At 41.7% G+C, this 19,908-nt stretch overlaps 2 protein-coding genes across 3 annotated transcripts in view; both read left to right on the top strand.

Annotated features, from left to right (window-relative positions):
• The first annotated feature begins 415 nt into the window (after positions 1–415).
• On the top strand, positions 416–13,386 carry maco1b (macoilin 1b). 2 transcript variants are annotated; one of them, XM_061082464.1, is made up of 11 exons: positions 416–685; positions 1,990–2,131; positions 3,084–3,210; positions 4,282–4,405; positions 5,071–5,249; positions 6,921–7,476; positions 8,907–9,065; positions 9,251–9,433; positions 9,565–9,685; positions 10,366–10,540; positions 11,146–13,386. In XM_061082464.1, the coding sequence occupies exons 1-11, from the start codon at positions 606–608 to the stop codon at positions 11,346–11,348; spliced, it is 2,049 nt and encodes a 682-aa protein (XP_060938447.1). In that variant the 5' UTR covers positions 416–605; the 3' UTR covers positions 11,349–13,386. The 2 variants fall into 2 exon arrangements, with proteins under 2 accessions (XP_060938447.1, XP_060938446.1); XM_061082463.1 differs by having other exon boundaries at positions 6,918–7,476.
• A 4,397-nt stretch (positions 13,387–17,783) lies between these two features.
• ldlrap1b (low density lipoprotein receptor adaptor protein 1b) overlaps positions 17,784–19,908 on the top strand; it is a 35,082-nt gene continuing 32,957 nt past the window's right edge. The window contains exon 1 of the mRNA XM_061083080.1: positions 17,784–18,113. Coding sequence (XP_060939063.1) covers positions 18,029–18,113 — 85 coding nt within the window. The 5' untranslated portion in view covers positions 17,784–18,028. The remainder of the gene's footprint in view (positions 18,114–19,908) is intronic.

Genomic DNA, 19,908 nt, shown 5'->3' with positions numbered 1-19,908 from the left:
AATAAACCCCAGTTTGTTATAATGTTTTAATTTGTCTGTTTGGCACAAAGGGTATTTTGTCCCTGAAACGATTTTTTTTGCTGCCCACAATAATAAACCAAAAGCAGGAACCTCTACGACTGAGCCCGCCCTCCCGAGCGGCTGATTGGTCCATCGTTGGTACCCGATTGGTCCACAGACACCTGATTGGTCCAGGGGGGAGACGCTCCTCTCCGAGCGGACCTGCGCTCCTCGCTCTGTCCCGCTGCGTTTGGCGGAGCGGAAGTGACGGAGCGGCCGTGGTGCGACCTGAGTGGCTCGTCCCCGGATCCGTCACCTCGGCGGAGACATTCATTGGACGTTCCGGCCGTCTGACAACTGCAAGTAACGTACAACACAGCGCGGCGGCTCGAGGCTTGTTGAGCCTGCGCCGAGAGAAAAGGAGGAGGTTCCCGAATAGTGTGCTTTATTTATTTCTTTGTTTCCAGCAGGGAGAAAAAAAAATAACAACAGAGACGCACATCCACAGCGACTTCATTTATTATCCATTTGTTTTTGTCCGCGTACGCAAGAAACCTGGATCAGACAGCAGTGGTTGCTCGAAGGCCGAAGCCAAGAGGAGGAGGATGAAGCGGCGCAATGCGGACTGCAGCAAACTCCGACGGCCGGTGAAACGGAACCGAATCACCGAGGGTATCTACGGCAGGTAACTTCTATGGAGCCTGGCGGAGAGTCCTCCTCCTCCTCCTCACGACCCAGACGAGGGCCACTGAGTGGAGTAGCCCGCGGCTTGGTCTCTGCAGAGCGGGGGGTTTACTGCCATTAACACTGCCGTTAATTAACTGCAGCCGCTGGCACTCTTTATTAACCTAGCTAGCCGCTAGTGTTAGCCAAGTGTATGCTAGCGGTATGTTATGGTTGTACATTCAGTTGGAAAGCACCGTTAGCTGTTAAGCTAGCTGCGGCCTAGAGTCCGTTTTGAGCCATGTCACACAGTCTCTGTAACAGCAGCGTTACTGTATGGAATAAGGTTTTTGTGATACTCAGTAAACAGCCTCCCATGTGTCGTCAGTTGTCATCAGCTAGCTCTGTCAGAATGAGCTGCCCCCCTGTTAGCCAATGCAACTTTTGTTTGCTAGCTCCACAGCAGCTTGTTGTGCTCATTGCCAACTTCACCACACACACCTTGCTCGTACAGTAATACTCAAACCCATGTTAATATTAACCGTAAACACGATAAGACTGCAGCCAGGTAACCTGACTTCTGTTGAGCTTGCTTTACAACTAGTCAGTGTGGACACTAGACTGGCTTGACTGTCTTTACAGCTACACCTGACAGGTGCTACATCTTTATGACTTATGTGTCTGATAAACCAAGCGTTAGAAGCCACTTGTTAGACGCCCCCCCACCTCAATCACACAACCATCATGCTGGATCTCAAAGAACACCCCCACTGTGTCACTGTCTGGGTCTTAGTCTTACTGTACAAAACATGTCAACAGAGATCAAATTAATCTATCGTATTAACTGTGACACCAGGAAAGAGCTAGCAGCAATTCACATCATCACTCTCTCTAGTAGTTGAATAAATAATGCATCTGAACTGTTGTCATGTCCTAATGTTCAAAGCAGCATCACACAAGATCATACCTGAGTGAAGACATGGGCCTCTTACAGAATTCCTGCAGAAGTCTATTACATTTCCATATACTTATACCCAGTTGCAGTTTTTAACATAAGCTGCTTAGACTAAGTGCAGCACACACAAGCACCTAATCTGTCAAACAGCAGCTCTAGAGACATGCATCTTACACTCTACTCAACGCACACCCACAATCAAGCTCAATCTCTATGATGTATCAACTTAATGACTCATGAGGGTAAAGATGAGCACCTTTTTTATCAGGACAAATCACATGGCCAATATGAAAATACACACTTTTGAAGTTTGTGGTGTATTTGCATTTCCAAACATTTCACGTCATCAAATTTTTCTGCTCATTTTTCAGTACCTTCCTGTACTTGAAGTTCCTGGTGGTGTGGGCACTGGTGCTATTGGCAGACTTTGTACTAGAGTTCAGGTTCGAGTACCTCTGGCCGTTCTGGCTCTTCATCCGGAGTGTCTACGACTCCTTTAGATACCAGGGGCTGGTGAGTATAGTATAGTATAAAGTGTAAGACCGCAATTATGCCTTCTGAGGAAACGTTTGTCATCTTTATAAAAAAAAGTATGTTATGAATAACAGTTTGTCACAGAGTGGAGGGTACACACATCTTTCACATATAAACTGTTTGGTGGACCTGAGTGTCGTTTAAATTGATTGGTGGATTCATCTCCTGCTAGGAGGCAGGTTTGAATCAGAACTCCAAACAAATGTTAATGCTAAGGTGTAGAAGGAATTTGTTGTGTTTTAGCCCCTCAGCAAATAGAGGCTGGTTGTCTTAGTATTAAACAATGTGCTAAATATAGGAATAATTCTCACAGACAGAAACAAAATAAGATACTGGAGCACACTATTCACTTTAACAATTTATTGACAAATGTCTGACTAAACATTTAAGTCGTTGTTAGCTATGCACAAGTATAAAAGAAGCAACACATATCTGAGCAGTTTAAGAAATGCGCAGCTTGAACAAGGATACCAACTTTAGACATGGACCGCCTTTTCACACACAGACCAATGATTATCATCATATATAATCATAGAATAACACACAGAGCATTCATTCTGACACACCAAACTCCAAGCAAATGAAGGAGACACTTTATTCTCATTGAAAAGCATTGTGTAGGTGTGCGTGTGTTGGTGCATCTGTGTCTCTCAAAGATGTAGCAAGAGAGAAACAAACACCTAATATTTCTTTATTCACTGTAGAACTGTTCACTCTTCTATATGGAGTTAATCACCCAGGAGGTGATCACTCCCATTACAAATAATACAGATAGGGCTATGATCATGAACTGATGTTCAACAATTAAACACTAGTTGTAAAATTTAAATTTATGCGCAGAGTGTGAAATACTAACTGAGAAACTAGCTACATCTCATTTCCCTGCTTATGTTTTTTTGTAAATTGTAACCACCTCTCCTCTCACTTACAGGCCTTCTCAGTATTCTTTGTGTGTGTGGCGTTTACCTCGGACATCATTTGCCTCCTCTTCATCCCAGTGCAATGGCTATTCTTCGCTGCCAGTACCTATGTGTGGGTGCAGTATGTTTGGCACACAGGTACGACCCTTTTCGGTTTAGATGTCTTGACATTTGTTATTTTATTACAATGCTGCATAGGAGAAGTGGTCAAATGCCAGTGATAAGTTGACTTTCCGGGGGCTTGTTTGTAATTCAGGAACAAAACTTGACCTTTGTGTCAACAGATGTTCTGTTGACCCAAGCTTTCATTTTATTTTCTCAAAAGACATTTAAGATAAATCCTCCAATGTAATTTCCAGAGCTTCTATTTCATACTTCTGGGAAAAGCAGGTGTGAAAAGCTGTTTGCTTCACATTCACATTTTGCTTCTTAGAATTTTGCATGGTGTGTGTAAGTGAGCTGCACTCCACAGATAAGTTGTCACTCTGATTTAGTGGTATCCCCCTGTGTTGACCAAAGGCCAGGTGTCAGATTGAAATCATCATGCCAGTTGGGGGAGGGAGAAATACAGAATGGTCACCAGTGACTTTCGGAGTCTTCCAACGTAACTCGAAATACATTCACAACCATAGAAGTATTAACATTTCTGACCTTTACACAGCCTGGAGGTAAAGGTGTGTGAGTGTCTTACAGCAAAGGAGACAGTTGATAATGTCTCTATCGTGACCACACTGTCATAAGGGGTCAGAGGCAATGCTGTAATGAAGAGATCACATCAAGTGTTTACCAGTTGTTAACCTTTTCTGTCTCTGCAAGTATGCAGGGTAAGAAAAGGTAAACCAAGGCAGACCAATGTTAATCAAGGCGAATGACCCTGCCACTGTCTGTTGGGACAGTTGAAGGGGTTGCAACATCATCTTATGGCCTAAGTTATCAGTGTCTTTACAACCAGTATTGCACCTGTTGTTTTAGTATGGGTTATAAACTAAGGATAAATAAAAGAACCAATACATTTTTTGCCAAATTCTTTAACTGTCACTGAGAATATAATTTAAGCCTTTCTCGAGCTAAAATATGATAAAATTATGATTTAGGCAGTGATTTTAATTATGGCCAAGTATTCTGTGCCTGCTTTGCTAGTTGTTGCTCTTTACTATGAACACAATTTAATGCCCAGTTCTAACATTTTCATCCTGCTTTTCTTTTCAGAGAGAGGTGTCTGTCTGCCCACAGTGTCTCTATGGATACTATTTGTGTACATAGAGGCAGCCATCAGATTCAAAGATCTGAAGAACTTCCACGTGGACTTGTGTCGTCCGTTTGCTGCACACTGGTGAGCCACTGTTTTGTTTTAACAAGGGGCAGCAGCACACTGCTTTGATCGAAAGGCTTGTCTGAGTTTAGCTTCGCCTGAATTTGTCACTATGGTGCTGAGGAATGATGTGAAGGAAATACTGTTTTATCTCAACACAGAGATTCTTTCACTCGTTTCTGACTTCATGAGGTCAGCGATGTCACATTGTTGTGGGCTACTTGCCTCTAAGTGTATTCCCTTTGCTGATTTTCATGATAAATCAGTTTAGGGATGATTTTTTCCTGAAAATTTTAAAGAGTTAAGCACTCAAACATAGCTTATAATGCAAGTAGGAACTGCTGTATCCTGCGTATTGGTCTGTCTGCACTTTCATGTGATCTGAAGGAGACTTAAATGAGTACTCTACAGTGAACATTGATATTCATACACAGTATTGTATAAGGCTAAGGGGGCTTAATAATTTTACTCTGAGGAGTCATTTACATTTCAGCAGGATTTGGCTTTGTTAGCCTGTATTATGCCTTAAATTGAACTGATTACATAGAACTAAGCAGAATTATTAGTTTGATAACATGAGTCAATTTCGGCAGCAATGTTTCCTTGACTGAATCCACACTTTTTTTTCTTCAAACTATTATCAAAGGGTCGACTTGTAAGTGTCTTTTTTATGTCCGTCTTTGTAGCATTGGATACCCAGTGGTCACGCTTGGCTTCGGCTTCAAGAGTTACGTGAGCTATAAGATGCGTCTTCGGAAGCAGAAGGAGGTGCAGAAGGAGAATGAGTTTTACATGCAGCTCCTGCAGCAGGCTCTGCCTCCAGAACAACAGATGCTTCAGAGGCAAGAGCGAGAAGCAGAAGAAGGTAGGCTTCAAACCCATGTGCGTTTCATGCTTTGTGCACACGGTTCAGGTTCATATGAGATCTGGATAATAAAATCACACAGTTTTATTTGATGTGTAAAAATCACAAAACGGACATGTCTTGAAATAGGTATGTAGTGTGTCTGGATAGTTAGCTGTCTTGAGTCAGTAATGACGCATCCACGGGCTGTAAGTTCTGCCAGTTATCTTTGCATCAGTCATTGAAGACTGTTGTAAAATCTATAGCAGGTACTTTATTCCCCCATTATTCTGTAAAAATATACAGTAATATATGATACAGAAAAAGTCATAAAGTTTTTACAGCTATTGTGAAACATGAAGGTTGAGAAAATACAGTCTGTTTGATTTATGTGAAGTTTAATGTTTAATCTGGGAATGACTCTTCTCAACAGATTTTGGTCCTGCTCATGTGATTTAATGGATGTTGACAAATGTGGCCCCTATAACAAACTATTCATCATAACTATATGTCAATCAAGTTCTCTGTTGACATGACTCCAATATTACTCCTCCTTAGACTTGCAGCATGGGCAGCAGTTCCCACTCTATTCAATGTCTGAGAGTTTAACAGGTGCACATAAACATGTTCATCCCAAGAGGCTCTGCTCTATGTATGTTATCAGGCAAAGATTTGAAAAGAGCCCAACGCTGCTGTTGAAAAGTCAAAATATTCTCTAAATAGTCTCTTTTCTAACCAGCACCCCTTGACCCAAGTTGGAAAACGTCATAGGTCAAGAAATTTACGTTGAGCTACGAACAGACTGCAACTGCCTAGTGACAAACTGTGCTTTACATCTACAATTCTTAAAAAAGTTAAAACAGAATGACATAATAGTCCATATTTTCAATTTATACAGAGGGAAAATTTAAACATCAGTTACTTGGGGGAAGAAACTGGACTCAAATGTTGAAATAATAAATGACATGAGGAATAAACAAGTTTAGCCATTGTAATAATAATTGAATTAAAATTTTTAAAAAATGAGCAAGGGACCAGAGTAAATGATGTTCAGAGACGATATAGAGTTTCTTGGTAGTGCGTTTGACCTATTTATATATTTGATAAGTGGAACATTTTGTTCATTCCACAACTGGGGGATTGACATGATGATGATACTGTGTACCAAAATTTCAATAAGCTTATTGTTCAAAATAACTCCTGACTGAACAAATGTAACATTAAGAAATCAGGGGCTCAGACGGTCGTATGAGGATTCAGTTCTGGATCAGTTCTGGATTGTGTCAGGAGAATAAAACGTCTGCCACTTAAAGACTCCCAGGTTATTTCGCTCATTTACAAACCTTCATAAGCAAAATAGAGTGTTCGACCACAACATGTTGGGAAGTAAGTAGGAAAATTGTCACCCGCATATGATTTGTGACTAGACAACCAGTAAGTGAAAGGCAATGAACACTGAAATGTGACAGGGCTGGGTGGTAGCATTTGTATTTGTAGTAACTCTGTCCATCTCACACATTTGAATCCTGTGCCCTTGCTCACATTACTTATATTAAGTCATTTGTAAAATATGAAAGATGTAGATTTACACACATCAGATATACCAGGAGACTCTTTGAGATGAAGTCTCAAGACAGTTGTCATATATATGTCATACATATCCCCTTTTCATTTCTTGTTTTCTTGCAGCAGCAGCAAAAGGAATACCTGAAGTGGACACACCTCCAGTGTCACAGAACGGCGCCCCAGCCAATAAAAAGATATCTGCGCCACTGCCAGAACTAGAGTATAGAGAAAAAGGGAAAGAGGGAAAGGGCGGCGGGGAGACTAAAAAGCAGCACAACAGCAACAGCATCCTGCCATCATCAGTGGACTCTAAACTCCAGGAGATGGAGTATATGGAGAACCATATGAACAACAAGAGACTAGCCACAGAGCTGGGCAGTACAGAGAACCTGTTGCTTAAAGAGGACAACAATTCCTCCTGCTCCTCCTCGTCGTCCTCCTCCTCCAAAAACTACAAAAACGCTAGCAGCAATGCCGCAACGCTCAACTCTTCGCCCCGTGGCCATAGTGCTACCAACGGCAGTGTGCCCTCCTCTGCACCATCATCTTCTTCTTCCTCGGGGAAGAACGAGAAGAAGCACAAGCTATCGGGGGGGAAGGGGATGTCGGGTGGCTCCCACAGGGATCCCACGGACAACTGTATCCCAAACAACCAGCTGAGCAAACCAGAAGCACTTGTTAGGTAAGAAGAGCATGCAAATTCATTAAGACTTATATACTAGTCAATATACTGATGTTTGGCAAATGAATACATGAACATGGAAACCAGCATCATTGCTATTGTTTGGTGTTATCGTCTTACTTTAAATTATATTTCTGTCAAGAATGGAGTGTTAGTGTGGTGGGTCTAATTTTTCTTACATTGCTTGCTGCTCTACCCGTATCATTGACTGAAACGTTTTTGTTGCCTACTGTTTATTTTGTGCTTTTTTTATTCTATGCGTCACTGCTGTGTTTTTATTGACCGCAACATTTACATTTTGACCTCATGTGTACCTGGAGCAGATAAACACAGGCTCAGAAATTGATTGTGCTTTATGCAGCCAAAACGATGTAAGAGAACCTGCTCAAAGCAAACAGATGGTCATCAGTGTTTCCCACAGAATTAGATTTTATATGGCTGTAACTGATGGTTCTTAATGCCAAGTACTTGGTGACTAATAAATAATATGTACAGCTCAGTTGCTTCATGTTGTGTCAAACATCATGAGAGGGTAAAGACCTCCGGTAAAAGATTTATAGAATCTTTGAGGGTGCAACAGGACACCGATGTGGCAGGAATTCTCCTGGGGCTCCACATCAAAACAGAAAGGTCATAGACACAGCTCTATGAATTAAAGTTTTACTTATTTTAAATGCTAAAAAAATCTATCTATACGAGACACAAGTGTAAAATATATTCGGTTCATTATGAAATGATGAGGATAAAATCGAAAACCCTGGTCATTAAGATGACATATTCCTAGTGTGACATAATTAAGCTGAGGGTGATGAAAAATATAATCTCACTGTTTGCAAACCAATGTGGGCAACATTGTTGATTTTTAGTTATTGTTCAGGTTGTAGATTTATTAGATGGTGACAGAAAATGTAACATTGTTGTTGTGCCTCCTGCCTTATGCATGTTTTCTTTTGAATTTTGTCAATGGTGTACTTTTCAAAAGTGGATTTTGTTGCACATTTTTCTTGGTGACTGCCAGAGTTGACAACAGATAGGAAAAACATACCACATATAACAATATCTGTAGAATCACATTCTAGTTTAGGTGTGTCTCTAACTCATTAACATTTAAATTAAGATAATTCATAAATCTGCTTATATTAAATATGAGATGCCTTGGCAACAATAATAATTCAGGCAAAGCTTTGCCTCTGTGAGACTCTTCTCTGATCTAAACTCTTGCACAATGAAGGGTTGGGCTGTATAGACCAAAGTCTTGTATCCCTGGCTACATACATATACATGTATTGATACTAGAGTGTAATATTTCTTGGAATTCAACTTGATCTGTGCTTACAGCAGCAGCGTTATGTATTTTCTTAAGATCATGCTAATGTCATGTAAGCAGCCCATCAATGTGTCTCCTCTTTTAACTCTCCCACCTCTGACAGATTGGAGCAGGATGTTAAAAAGTTGAAGGCGGACCTGCAAGCCAGCCGGCAAGTAGAGCAGGATCTGCGCAGCCAGCTTGGCTCACTGGGCAGCGCAGAGCGCTCCATACGCACTGAGCTGAGTCAACTGCGCCAAGAGAACGAGCTCCTTCAGAGCAAGTGAGTGGTGCTCATTGTCACACGTCACTGTGAGAAAACAGCAGTCTTTATCAGAAGAATCTTTACATAATCTACTGTGGAAATGCTTTAAATTCACAAATTATTGGGGAAATATCTTCTAGAAGATTCTTACAGTTTGGTGAAGACTTTTCATGCTATGTACTCGTGTGCCTCTGCACTTGCAGGCTTCATAATGCTGTGCAGGCAAAGCAAAAGGACAAACAGGCCGTGGGCCAACTAGAGAAGAGGCTCAAGGCAGAGCAGGAAGCTCGAGCCACTGCTGAGAAACAACTTGCAGAGGAAAAGAAGCGAAAGAAGTTAGAGGAAGCCACAGCAGCAAGAGCAGTAGCACTAGCAGCAGCATCCAGGTACGTGCACATCTGATGTTACAAATTTCGTTTTCAACCATTTTTCTCTTGACTTGTCACTTTTTTCCTTCAAGGTGTGATGTTTTTAAGCTTTAATGTAATTCAATACTTTATTTCATACTTTTTTACAGAGGGGAGTGCACAGACACACTGCGGCGGCGAATCAATGAATTAGAAACAGAGTGTAAGAAAGTAACACTGGATATCAAGCTAAAGGAGGACCAGATCCGAGAGCTTGAATTGAAGGTGCAGGTGAGGATATATCATTTTAAATTAAAGCACTTGAAAAAGATTATTTATATTTTCCACAAATGTTTTACTTGCATGTAGTTATCTGTTTTTATATTTTTGGGTAATGGTAATTTGGGGTATATGTGTACTTTTTTTGTAAAGAGAGTTACAGTTTGCTTGTTATTTTTAGATTTTCAAACTTTATTAATTATCTTTTTAATTCTGCTTATGGAATCATGAGTTGGAATTCATGAAGTGTCGATCTGGTTTGTTGATGCCTATTTTTTCAGTTCTTAATGTTGTTATAATATTGTGGACCACAGCTTAGAAGTAACAAAGCAAAATACAACATCGTGATTGAATAATTCTCACAATGCTGCCTGTGTCAGTTTGTGTCAGCTAATGCATGGGTGGTCAAGTCAAGTAAACAGTGTACATTTTTTGTGGTAATGTAGAGAAAATGATATACTTCTTAACCTATTTTTCCTTTTTGTCTCAATAAACAATAGTGCTCACACAGAAAGCAGCACAGTAGAGGTCTTACAAGCAGTCAATACACTTTCTAAGAGAAGTCAGTCAATGATTAACAGCCTTTTTTGTCAGACGGTATTTACACAGTGCTACCAACATGTCTGCTTAACAAACCAACAATTAACCAGTCACAGACACTAACCTCCAGACTTCTCTCTTCTCTTCCTCAGGAGCTTCATAAATATAAGGAGAATGAAAAAGACACAGAGGTTTTGATGTCAGCGCTGTCAGCCATGCAGGACAAGACCCAGCACCTGGAGAACAGCCTGAGTGCAGAGACAAGGATCAAACTGGACCTCTTCTCTGCACTGGGAGATGCCAAGAGACAACTGGAGATAGCACAAGGTCAGCTGATTGACGAAATGTTCATTCACACATGATACTGAAGCTGCTTTCAGAGTAATCCCAAGTGGGGATGCAGCAGGAAGTTGTACAGATTATATTAGGAAGCAACTGAGTGGGTGGGTCAATGGTGTTTCTAACACTAGATTGACATGGAACTGGAAGAATAAAAATAGATGCCCACCCTCGCTTGAATGTTCCCGTTGTGAATGTGGACAATCTCCTGTTGTGTTCTTCATATATGAAAGGCTGCTGAGGCTTCATCCATACAAATTGTTTGTTTGACGATGCATCATCACTGTAACGATTACGTCGGGCGTCCACACTACTACAGAGTTTTAGCACTGAATGGAGAAGTTTGGAAATGCTGCTAGCCCTGTTATAGTTTGTAGACTGCTGGGCAGCTTTTTAGTCTGGACGGGCACTGGACGGAGATGTTTGGAAACTGAATGGAAACTGGCTGATTTGTTAGACTCCTATCATATGAGTAGTAAGGATGTGGCCAGAGTTCATGTCTGAAAACAGCTTTAGACTGAGGACTCGTACAAATAATATTTGGGTTGTAATCATATAGTTAAGTTCTTGTTTTTGTTAATGTCTTCTTCCAGGTCAAACCCTGCAGAAGGACCAGGAGATTAAAGACCTGAAGCAGAAGATAGCTGAAGTGATGGCCGTCATGCCCAGCATCTCCTACACAGCCGACAGCAGCAGCATGACCCCCGTGGCCCCCCACTACTCCTCCAAGTTCATGGACACCAATCCTTCTTGCCTCGACCCCAACGCCTCCGTTTACCAGCCAATGAAAAAGTGAACGCTTGGTCCTGCCCCTCCATCCTTTCCTCCCCCCCGCCCATCAGTCAGTTTTTATTTCACCTGCAGGCCCACCACCTTCCAATCTGCTCGGCATGTCTGTGGCTGAGAACGTTGTTTTCTCTTGGGGTTTTTTGTTCTCTCCTCGCCAGGTCAGAAGGATGTTGTATTGTGTGACTGTATTTGTTGTAGTTAAAACAAAAGACAAAAAAAAACTTAAAATGGACATGTCAACTAGGAAGTCCCAGATTTTTTTCTCTTAAGTGTCTAGTGAAACCTCACAGAATCGGGTATGTACCTTCATCTCAAGGTTGTTGCTCCCCCTTCCCCACACTGCAGCCTGTTACCTGCTCTTTGGTCCTGGGGAATAGCTTCTCATTTATTTTTTTAGGTTGGTATTTTTTTTCTCTCTCCTAAAATCAGGAAGACAAGAGTTCTCCATCATCACACAGCTTGACTTGCACCCATTTTTTTTGACAGATTGTTTTTCTCACAAGGTAGTAAGGCAACATCTGTACAACCAGAAGAATGTAGTGCAAAGTTGGCACAGACTCTCCCCTGTTATGTTTAATTTATTCTTTCAATCCACAATCAGACATCAAATTAAACCGGCCCTCCGCTGCTTTGGGGTTTGCTGGTAAATTGTTTGGGGTTTTTCTCTTTCAAGTGACGATTTCAACAAGCCGGATAAGATCTGATGTTGGAAACAGACTTTGAAAAGAAACTACAAACCCCAGCAGCTCTAAATGTTTCCTCTAAGTTCTGAAAGAGTTCTAGAGTTGAAGAAGTGCAGGAAGAGAAGACTGCAAGTGCACAGCTACTCGGTACTCTGCATCGTCTTTCTCCAGTTTTCATGATCACAGTGCCTTGAGTAGAGGACATAAACTGAGAGATAATGCGACATGACCCAGCCCAAATTAGTTGTGAAGCATCTGGCTTAAGGTGGAATGGATAAGAATTTGCCCTCGCTCCATCAAGACGGACAAAGCCGATTGGGTTTTCCGGCCAATTTCCTGGATGGCAGCTCTGTCCATTTTGTTATAGACATCACAGTTAACAGATAAAGTAGTGAGCACCAAAACCAATTGATTTCATTGTACTCCTCTTTGCCTGTTGTCAGTATATTGGCATGATGTTATCTACCAAAGAGTCTACTGCACACAAGTCTCTAAAGAAACTCATCCATACGGCTGTTAAACCCCAACTCCCTCAGTTGAAGCCATCTCTCCCTCTTTTCTTTTTTTGAGTTTCAACTAAAAGTTGCACTGTAGAAAACACAAGCTGTTTGAAAGGGAAATTTATAAAGATGGATTGTGCAATGTACACACAGCATCGGAAAATGCCAACTTGAATATTAACAGTTAAATATTATTATTTATTAATCTTCCACTTCGGTTTGTGTGCCAAGACTGGAATGCTTGTTTCTTCTAGTAATGTTTTCAAGAATGTACCGCAAATGAATTGGCTGACATTTGTTTTTTTCTGTCAAATATCCAATTGAATATCACTTAATGGAAGTATCTGTTTAGCAGGTAGAGAACAGTGTTCATCTGCTTGTAGTAGACCGTGTAGTTAAAAGTAAGGGACTAGAAAGTCAAACATTTCCTTTTGTGAATGTTACAGTATTTGCAACTGTCGGGCAAGTGGCTGTTTTTTTTGTAAAAGCAGCTTACTTTCTTCCGTTTCTGGTATTATCGTTATTTTCCTGCAGGGAGAAAAATCGCTTAAGTCTGATGTGGTTTCGCTGTCATCTGAAATGATCACTGTGCGTGTGACATTCGCATACTGAATATGGAGAAGCCTTTTTTCGCCCAGAATGCTGACATTGGCTCCTGGGACGAAAGAAAAAAAAGTTGTGAAAATTACAGTTTAATCAGTTGTTGGGTCAACTGATGTTAGAAAGTGAAGAGAAGTGTTTTGGTTTGTTTTTTGTTTTCTATGCCCACAGTCGCTGCTCTGTTTCTCCCCAGGTCTGACCTTGGCTGTGCTCTCGCTCTGTGAGGTTTGCAAGGAATAAACTTTTCTTTTTTTCTTGCAAATTGACTTCTCTCGGTTTGTTGTTGTTCCCCGAACCACGTGTCTTGATTTTAAACACTTCTTCAGCTTTGAATACGAGTTTGTATTACTACAGATGTTTACACCTCAACATAGTTTTTTCTTTTTAGTTTGTTATTAAGGGGATTTAATACAAGATGTCACTGATTGATTTTGTCGGAACTAAAAATCATGTTTCCCTAAATTTAATGGTATGTATGTTTAAGTTCACCTCTGAGCCATCTCAACCATTCCTGTATTACATATCAAACACTGTCAGCCCATCAGTTTCATTTTATTCTAATCTCATCTTTCATAAATCATTTTATTACTTCACTCAAATTAAATGCATTGCTAAATACTCGAAGTTAAATTTAAGTTACATATTAAATGTTGATTTTTTGACAAATCTGACAAATTCCCCCCAAAAAAGCTTTAAAGAATATTTATGAGAATTATTTTTTGACACGCTCCAGTCTGAAGATCACCAAGACGCATTGTTCTCTCTTTACCACTAGGCTGCAGTGTCCCTCTGCATAATGTAGGTTAAAAGAGATAATCTCTGTCCATACACTCTGGTTACTGGCTGTCAAGAACCATTAAATCCCTCTTTTCAAAACCAGAAAATCCCATTCAGCTCAGACAAAAGGAAATTATGAGAAATGTTTTCGTGCTAGGGGCTAATCACAGTTTGTCAAAACATGTGAATCAGTGGTGCTTCCAGTGCTATCCAGCAGCATTGGGCTCTGGTAAATGAGGTTGTGCACCATTGGAAAAACAGCTATAAAGATAATTATACATTTTAAATTAACTTGTTATCACAATCAGGGGGTTTCTGTGCTCTGCTGACGTCTGGTCCTGAGATTCCAGCGATGAACCCATAAAAAAGATTAAATTCTGGTCTGTCACGTTTGAATTTTGAGTTATAACCCTGTTCATGCACTAAGAGTATTTTGGAGTGAGATAAAGAATCTGTCTGCCAAGGACACAGAATGCTCGTACATGTCAGAAGCTCTTTCCGCATTTTGCTTCATGCCAGTCTTCCCAAAAATACACCTGATAAACCTGTGCAGTGAGCAATGCTCCTCACTCCTTGTCTTGAAGTAGAGTTAGGCCTGCATTTGTTTTACAGTCAGTATATTATTGCTCTCTGATGTTCAATTTGGAACCACATGATTTGACTATTTTGGCAGAATGGAGCATGTGGAATTAAGAGATTATAATGCGTCTTTTCTAGCCGCTGATGTCTGGCACAGTTTTGCCTTTAGGCTTCGCAAATCAGGCTGTTTGAGGAGAATGAGCCAATCCTAGGTGATTCTCGACCTGCTCAATTAACATAAAGTCCGCAAGCAGTTTGCAGAAATACACTTTCCATCCTCCCTGTCCCTGTACCCATCCCTGTGGAAAGCCAGGAACACGTTGAAACAGATTAAAACTGAAATGGTCTTCTCAGCTGATCATGAGAGATATAGTGAATTTTCAGCACAGGTGTGAACAGATGTGTATAGATATATTCACTGTGAAGCTGCTCACTTGTGTTAGTGAATAAATCACCCGTATTTGATCTTTTATGCACCTTCAGAGAGAAGAATCATCTCTGCTGAATTTTGAGCAACCTTCTCACAGTCCCCACCTCTCTTTTTCTCTACCCATCGGCAGAAACTCATTGATTTTTCTCGCCAAACACACCTGTATTTCCCCATGGTGATGCTTCAAAAGCCCACATATGTCTTGCATACTTCAGTATCGGGCAGATTTACTCGTGGAGTGTGCACTCTTTTGTCTCAAGCCTTTCAGTGAGGCATGGCTGCCGGCAAAGACACCTGACTTATAAGGAATGCACCTGCCTGAATACTGAGGAATTTAGTTTACAGCACCACATTGATGTGATGATCATTCTCAACAAAATCCATTGTTATTATTATTATTATTATTGTGCATAGTACAACCATTACTTTAAGCAGTGCTGCCTGAGCTTTAAATTCTGTATTTGTGGTGGAGTTTACTATAATATGTCCCCGGGGACGTATTAGCCTGTTGAGCTTGTATCTCTGAGCTTCCAGTGAAATCCGGTGCTGCAGGATTTTTTAAAAGCCATTCTCTGTCATGGTTCACTTCCAGTGTGACGGAGGAAGATCATGGAAGGGTTGAGTAGAAATCAGGCTCCGTATGAGCACAAGTGATAAATCAGTTGGCCGATTAAAAATCAGACAATATGAAAACTATTAATGTTTACTTTTTACATTTATTTGTGTTTTATTTTTATACTGTTATAAATCTAATAAAATTAATGTTTATACTGTAAAATATAAAGCCTCACGTTTCTTTGTCATAAGGGTTTGATAAAAAAAACATTTTAGGGTTCACTGAAAAAACATAATGGGGGATTTAGATAGATAGATAGATGGATACTTTATTAATCCCGAGGGAAATTTAGATCATCCAGTAGCTTATACACTTAAACACTTAAACACCTCACTGACAAACATACATAAATCACATACGGAGAACATATTTACAGATACAGGAATGGAATGCAATGATGTGATTGAGTGATGTAATGGAATGATGTGATTGAGTGGAAAGTACAATAAAATACATATATGTAAAAATATATATATTTATATATATTTATCTGTATCAGAATTTTTTTTTACTCCATGGTGTAGGTATCGGCATTGGCTTCCAAAAATCAGAATCAGACGGGGCTCTACTTCGAATCATGTGAAATTTTTCAACCCCACCCGAACAACAACACTGTGATAACACTATGATTTTATGTTTTATGTTTTATGATTTTATCAAAGAATCAGTAAATGGACAGTGTGAATGTGTGAATGAGAAAACTATACTGCAAAGCACTTTGATTGGTCATCAACACTAAACCCTCGACTGCAGATGTTCAGCTCTGACTCTGTGGTCTTCGACTGTGAACAATGACTCACTGATACAGGGCGTCTGCCAGCTGTTCTACTGGATGATATTGGCCAAGGGCGGAATGAGGAGGGTAGGGTTTCATCAGGGTTACATACAGAGCTTGTTCAGAAAATAATGGTATTACATTCAGTTTGTGCACCATATCATATCGTGTTGGTAAAAGTGCATTTAAAGGACATTGCTGAGACAATAAAATGTGAGTTAAGAATATTGCCTTAACTAATTTTGAATTATTCACAATTATAGAAATGTGAGGTAACATGTTTAAATACAGACTTAACAAACTTTTAGTTGGAATTCATCAAATATTTATTCTTGGACAAGGGAGCTTGCAAAAAATATTTGGTAGGGTCTCAATACATCAAAATGTATGAATAAATTATATAATCAAATTAAAACAAGACAATTCGAACACTACCAAAATAAATGTTCAGAAGATGATTTATTGTACTAAATGAATCGTGAGGTGTGTCTGTGCTCAGTTGAGATGTGGTATCTTGTGTCTGGCAGTAGAAACCACATGCTTCCACTCAACTCTAGAGGAAATATAAGGTATAAAGTGTCAACCGTGTGATCTGGGAGAGGTTTAAAAAGAAATGCACTTCTGGTTTCATTGTCCATAATATCATAACCCTGGACACAGTCTTCTCGTCTGTAGCAGGACTTGATTTGTTCTCTATCTGATGAATGTATAGGTTTTGGAGCCTTTTTGGCAATCATTCAGCACTCTGAACAATGGGAGATGTGGATATGAACCTTAAGTGGCCCATGTGGTAAATGGTGAATAAGGCCCAAATAGCACAAAACTAATTTGGACCACCCTTGGTTGACATGTGGTATTGCCATGGCTGACTCCTGGCCCAGATCTGGCAAACAGGAGAAAACTGCTCTGCATTGTTGGAATTTCTCCATTTACTGCAGTGAATAATATGAAGATTCATCTTCTGCTGTGATTCAATCAGAAGAAAAATAACTTCAACTACATCAATCAAATTCACTATAATGCTGAGTTACATGTCACAAAAGCTGCCTTCAAGCAAACTCCGGATAATATCCTGACATTGTAAAGGGGTTATATGTATAAATGTGAGTTTAGCACCTTTACATCAACCTGGGAGGTGAATGGAATTGGCCCCATCCTCCAACCCACTCTGACATTACACACACGCACCTCCACAGAGCAGACGGTGGTTTTAGAAGCTCCGAACAGAAGAGGCCATGCGGAATTAAACAGGAGGTCCAATCAGTGGCCGTGACACGACTGCCGAACAATCTGTCACTAGAAGAGCTGTGTGTGTGTGTGTGTGTTGGGGGGGGGCGAAACGGAGAAACGGAAGCAGAGAAGCTGCCGGGGGAGAGTTGGCACCGCCCGCCCGGGATGTGAGCACCGCCCGGCGCCACCTCCGCTGCTGCAACAACCCTCTTCCTCTCCACTCGCGTGATCCCTCCAGCGGGCGTCACGCACATTATCCGCTTCATTTACATACGTGATACCGCCCAGGGGGGGGGGGAGAGACGAGCATGACCCGCAGCCGTCGCCCGAACGCGAACCGTGCGGAGGAGGAGGGGAGGAGAGACACACCGAAACAAAGTTTGGACGGGAGCGCGGTGATTTAGACCGAGCGAGTGTTTCCACAGCGGAGGACCAGGGGCTCGTCGGAGCTCTTTGCCCAGCAGACTTTTTCAAGAGGGAGGGGGGAGTTTACGGACATGGACGCTTTGAAATCCGCCGGAAGGGCAATCATCCGGAGCCCCAGCATCGCCAAGCAGTCGTGGGGTTCGAGCAGACATAAAAGTAAGTGTTCGGTCTGTTTGTGTCCATCTCCTGCGGAGGCGTTAGCCTCTGCTAATCTGGCTAAAGCAAGCTAGGAGCTACCACGACGAGCAGGGTTTACTTGGCGCTACTTTACAACTCGTGTCTGTGTGTGCGTGCGTGCGTGTGGACGTGAGCTACAGCTGCTGGGACTCGACCAGCTGTCAGAGTGGTGAAACAACAGGTTTCACAAAGGAAGCGTCCGTGTGCCTCGGTCGGAAATGTGTGAACTTGACGCCGCTCGGAGTGACAGCAGCGCCGCGTAAAGTGACTCCTGTTGAGGCGAGTGTGAGTTCAGCAGCCCGTGGTGCTGCTGGGTGGGGGGGCTTCTGCGTGCACACGCCTGACGAGTCCGACGGGTCGCTCACTGACACCGAGAACAGGGGGGGGGGGGGGTGAAAAGTTTGAGACTCCCGTCGAAACCCCGTGGTTGTCTGCCACGTCACTCCGCCGACAGCTGTGTGATGAGGAGAGTGGTCGTCTTCCTGGCAAGCCTGCGCCTTCCTAGCAACGCGCTGTTGCTAGGCGATACACCACAGGAAACGAAAAAAATTTTTGAGGCTGTTGTGAAGAGCCGTGGTGATCACCTTTTTATACACCCCTCCTCCCTATATACATATCCACCTCAGCAAGGCGCCTATATACGATAAGGGTTTTAATTTAATCTCTAACTCGGATTTTTTCCACCTCATCTCTCCAGTGTGTACAACCACAACCAGCATGACCGCTCTCACTGTGCTGGGGGATGGCTTTCACAAGCTGGTAAACCCTTCTCATGCTTGCATTTTCAAAGAGAGCGAGAGGGAGGGGGGAGGGAAGGGGTGTCCTCTGCTCCCCACTCCCCTCTTCCCCTTTTATATTTCATGGACAATAGAGCATTTGGCACCAAGATGTCACACGTGCCGGACCAGTGCAATCGATGCTTTGTTTCTGTCCACTCCTCTGTGGGGGGTGGTCATGCACATAAGCAGCATGGTCCATCCTCTGCAGGCAGGGGCCGCATGCGGGGGACTAATGGCAGATCAATAGCTGATGTTGAACTTTGCCACAAGCCCATGTTCAGACTCGGGCAAAAGTCACATCCTCTGTCTGTCGAAGGGGAACTGATCTCTCTCACACTATTTCCTCATCTACATTATTTTCTCATTCGGAGGGTATAGTTTTGTCTGGGGTTAACCGTTTGGCCCCGCCCGCCCCGGACTGTTCAGATAATTAGAGACTGAACTGAGTTTCAGCAGCACCAGTGAACAGCAACCTGTTTCATCTTGTAGAGTAGGCAATCTTCTGCTACAAGGGGGACACACCTTTTTTTCCTTCCATTTTCATGCAGATATTGCAACTACCTCCACCAGGGAGGTTATGTTCTCATCCCTTTCCAATTGTTTGATGCTTTGTTTGTTTTATTTGTTTTCAATCAAGATTACTCAAAATGACTGAACAGACATCCACGAAACTTGGTGGAAGGATTCTGTATTTGCCAGGAAAGGGCCCAGTAAATTTTGGTGCAGATCTGGACTAGGAGGTGGCTCGAGAATCTCTTTTATTCTTAAACATTCAACATTTTCACCATTTTCCAATGGAACCATTAACAGATCTTTTTGAAAAAGATCAAACACATTTAGTCAACTTGTATCTATGAGTTTGGGAAATTTGGTGCTGCTTGATTGATTTAAAAGGGACTGTTTGCCCTTGGTGGAGGCATGTGCTCTTCTGAGTAGTTTTCTCTGTTGATAGTTTGCCATCTGTAATTTTTGAGAGACTAAGACCATAATTTGAG

Source organism: Limanda limanda, chromosome 12 (assembly GCF_963576545.1).
Source record: "Limanda limanda chromosome 12, fLimLim1.1, whole genome shotgun sequence".
Lineage (NCBI taxonomy): Eukaryota > Metazoa > Chordata > Actinopteri > Pleuronectiformes > Pleuronectidae > Limanda > Limanda limanda.
Note: the sequence above shows the minus strand (reverse complement) of the source record. Positions and strands in the feature narration are given on the sequence as shown.

Coding starts and splice junctions, on each gene's coding strand:
- maco1b (XM_061082463.1), top strand. CDS start 606: ATGAAGCGGCGCAATGCGGACTGCAGCAAACTCCGACGGCCGGTGAAA. Junction 3,211..4,281: donor GCAGTATGTTTGGCACACAG/GTACGACCCTTT, acceptor TTTTCTTTTCAG/AGAGAGGTGTCTGTCTGCCC. Junction 9,066..9,250: donor AACGAGCTCCTTCAGAGCAA/GTGAGTGGTGCT, acceptor CTGCACTTGCAG/GCTTCATAATGCTGTGCAGG.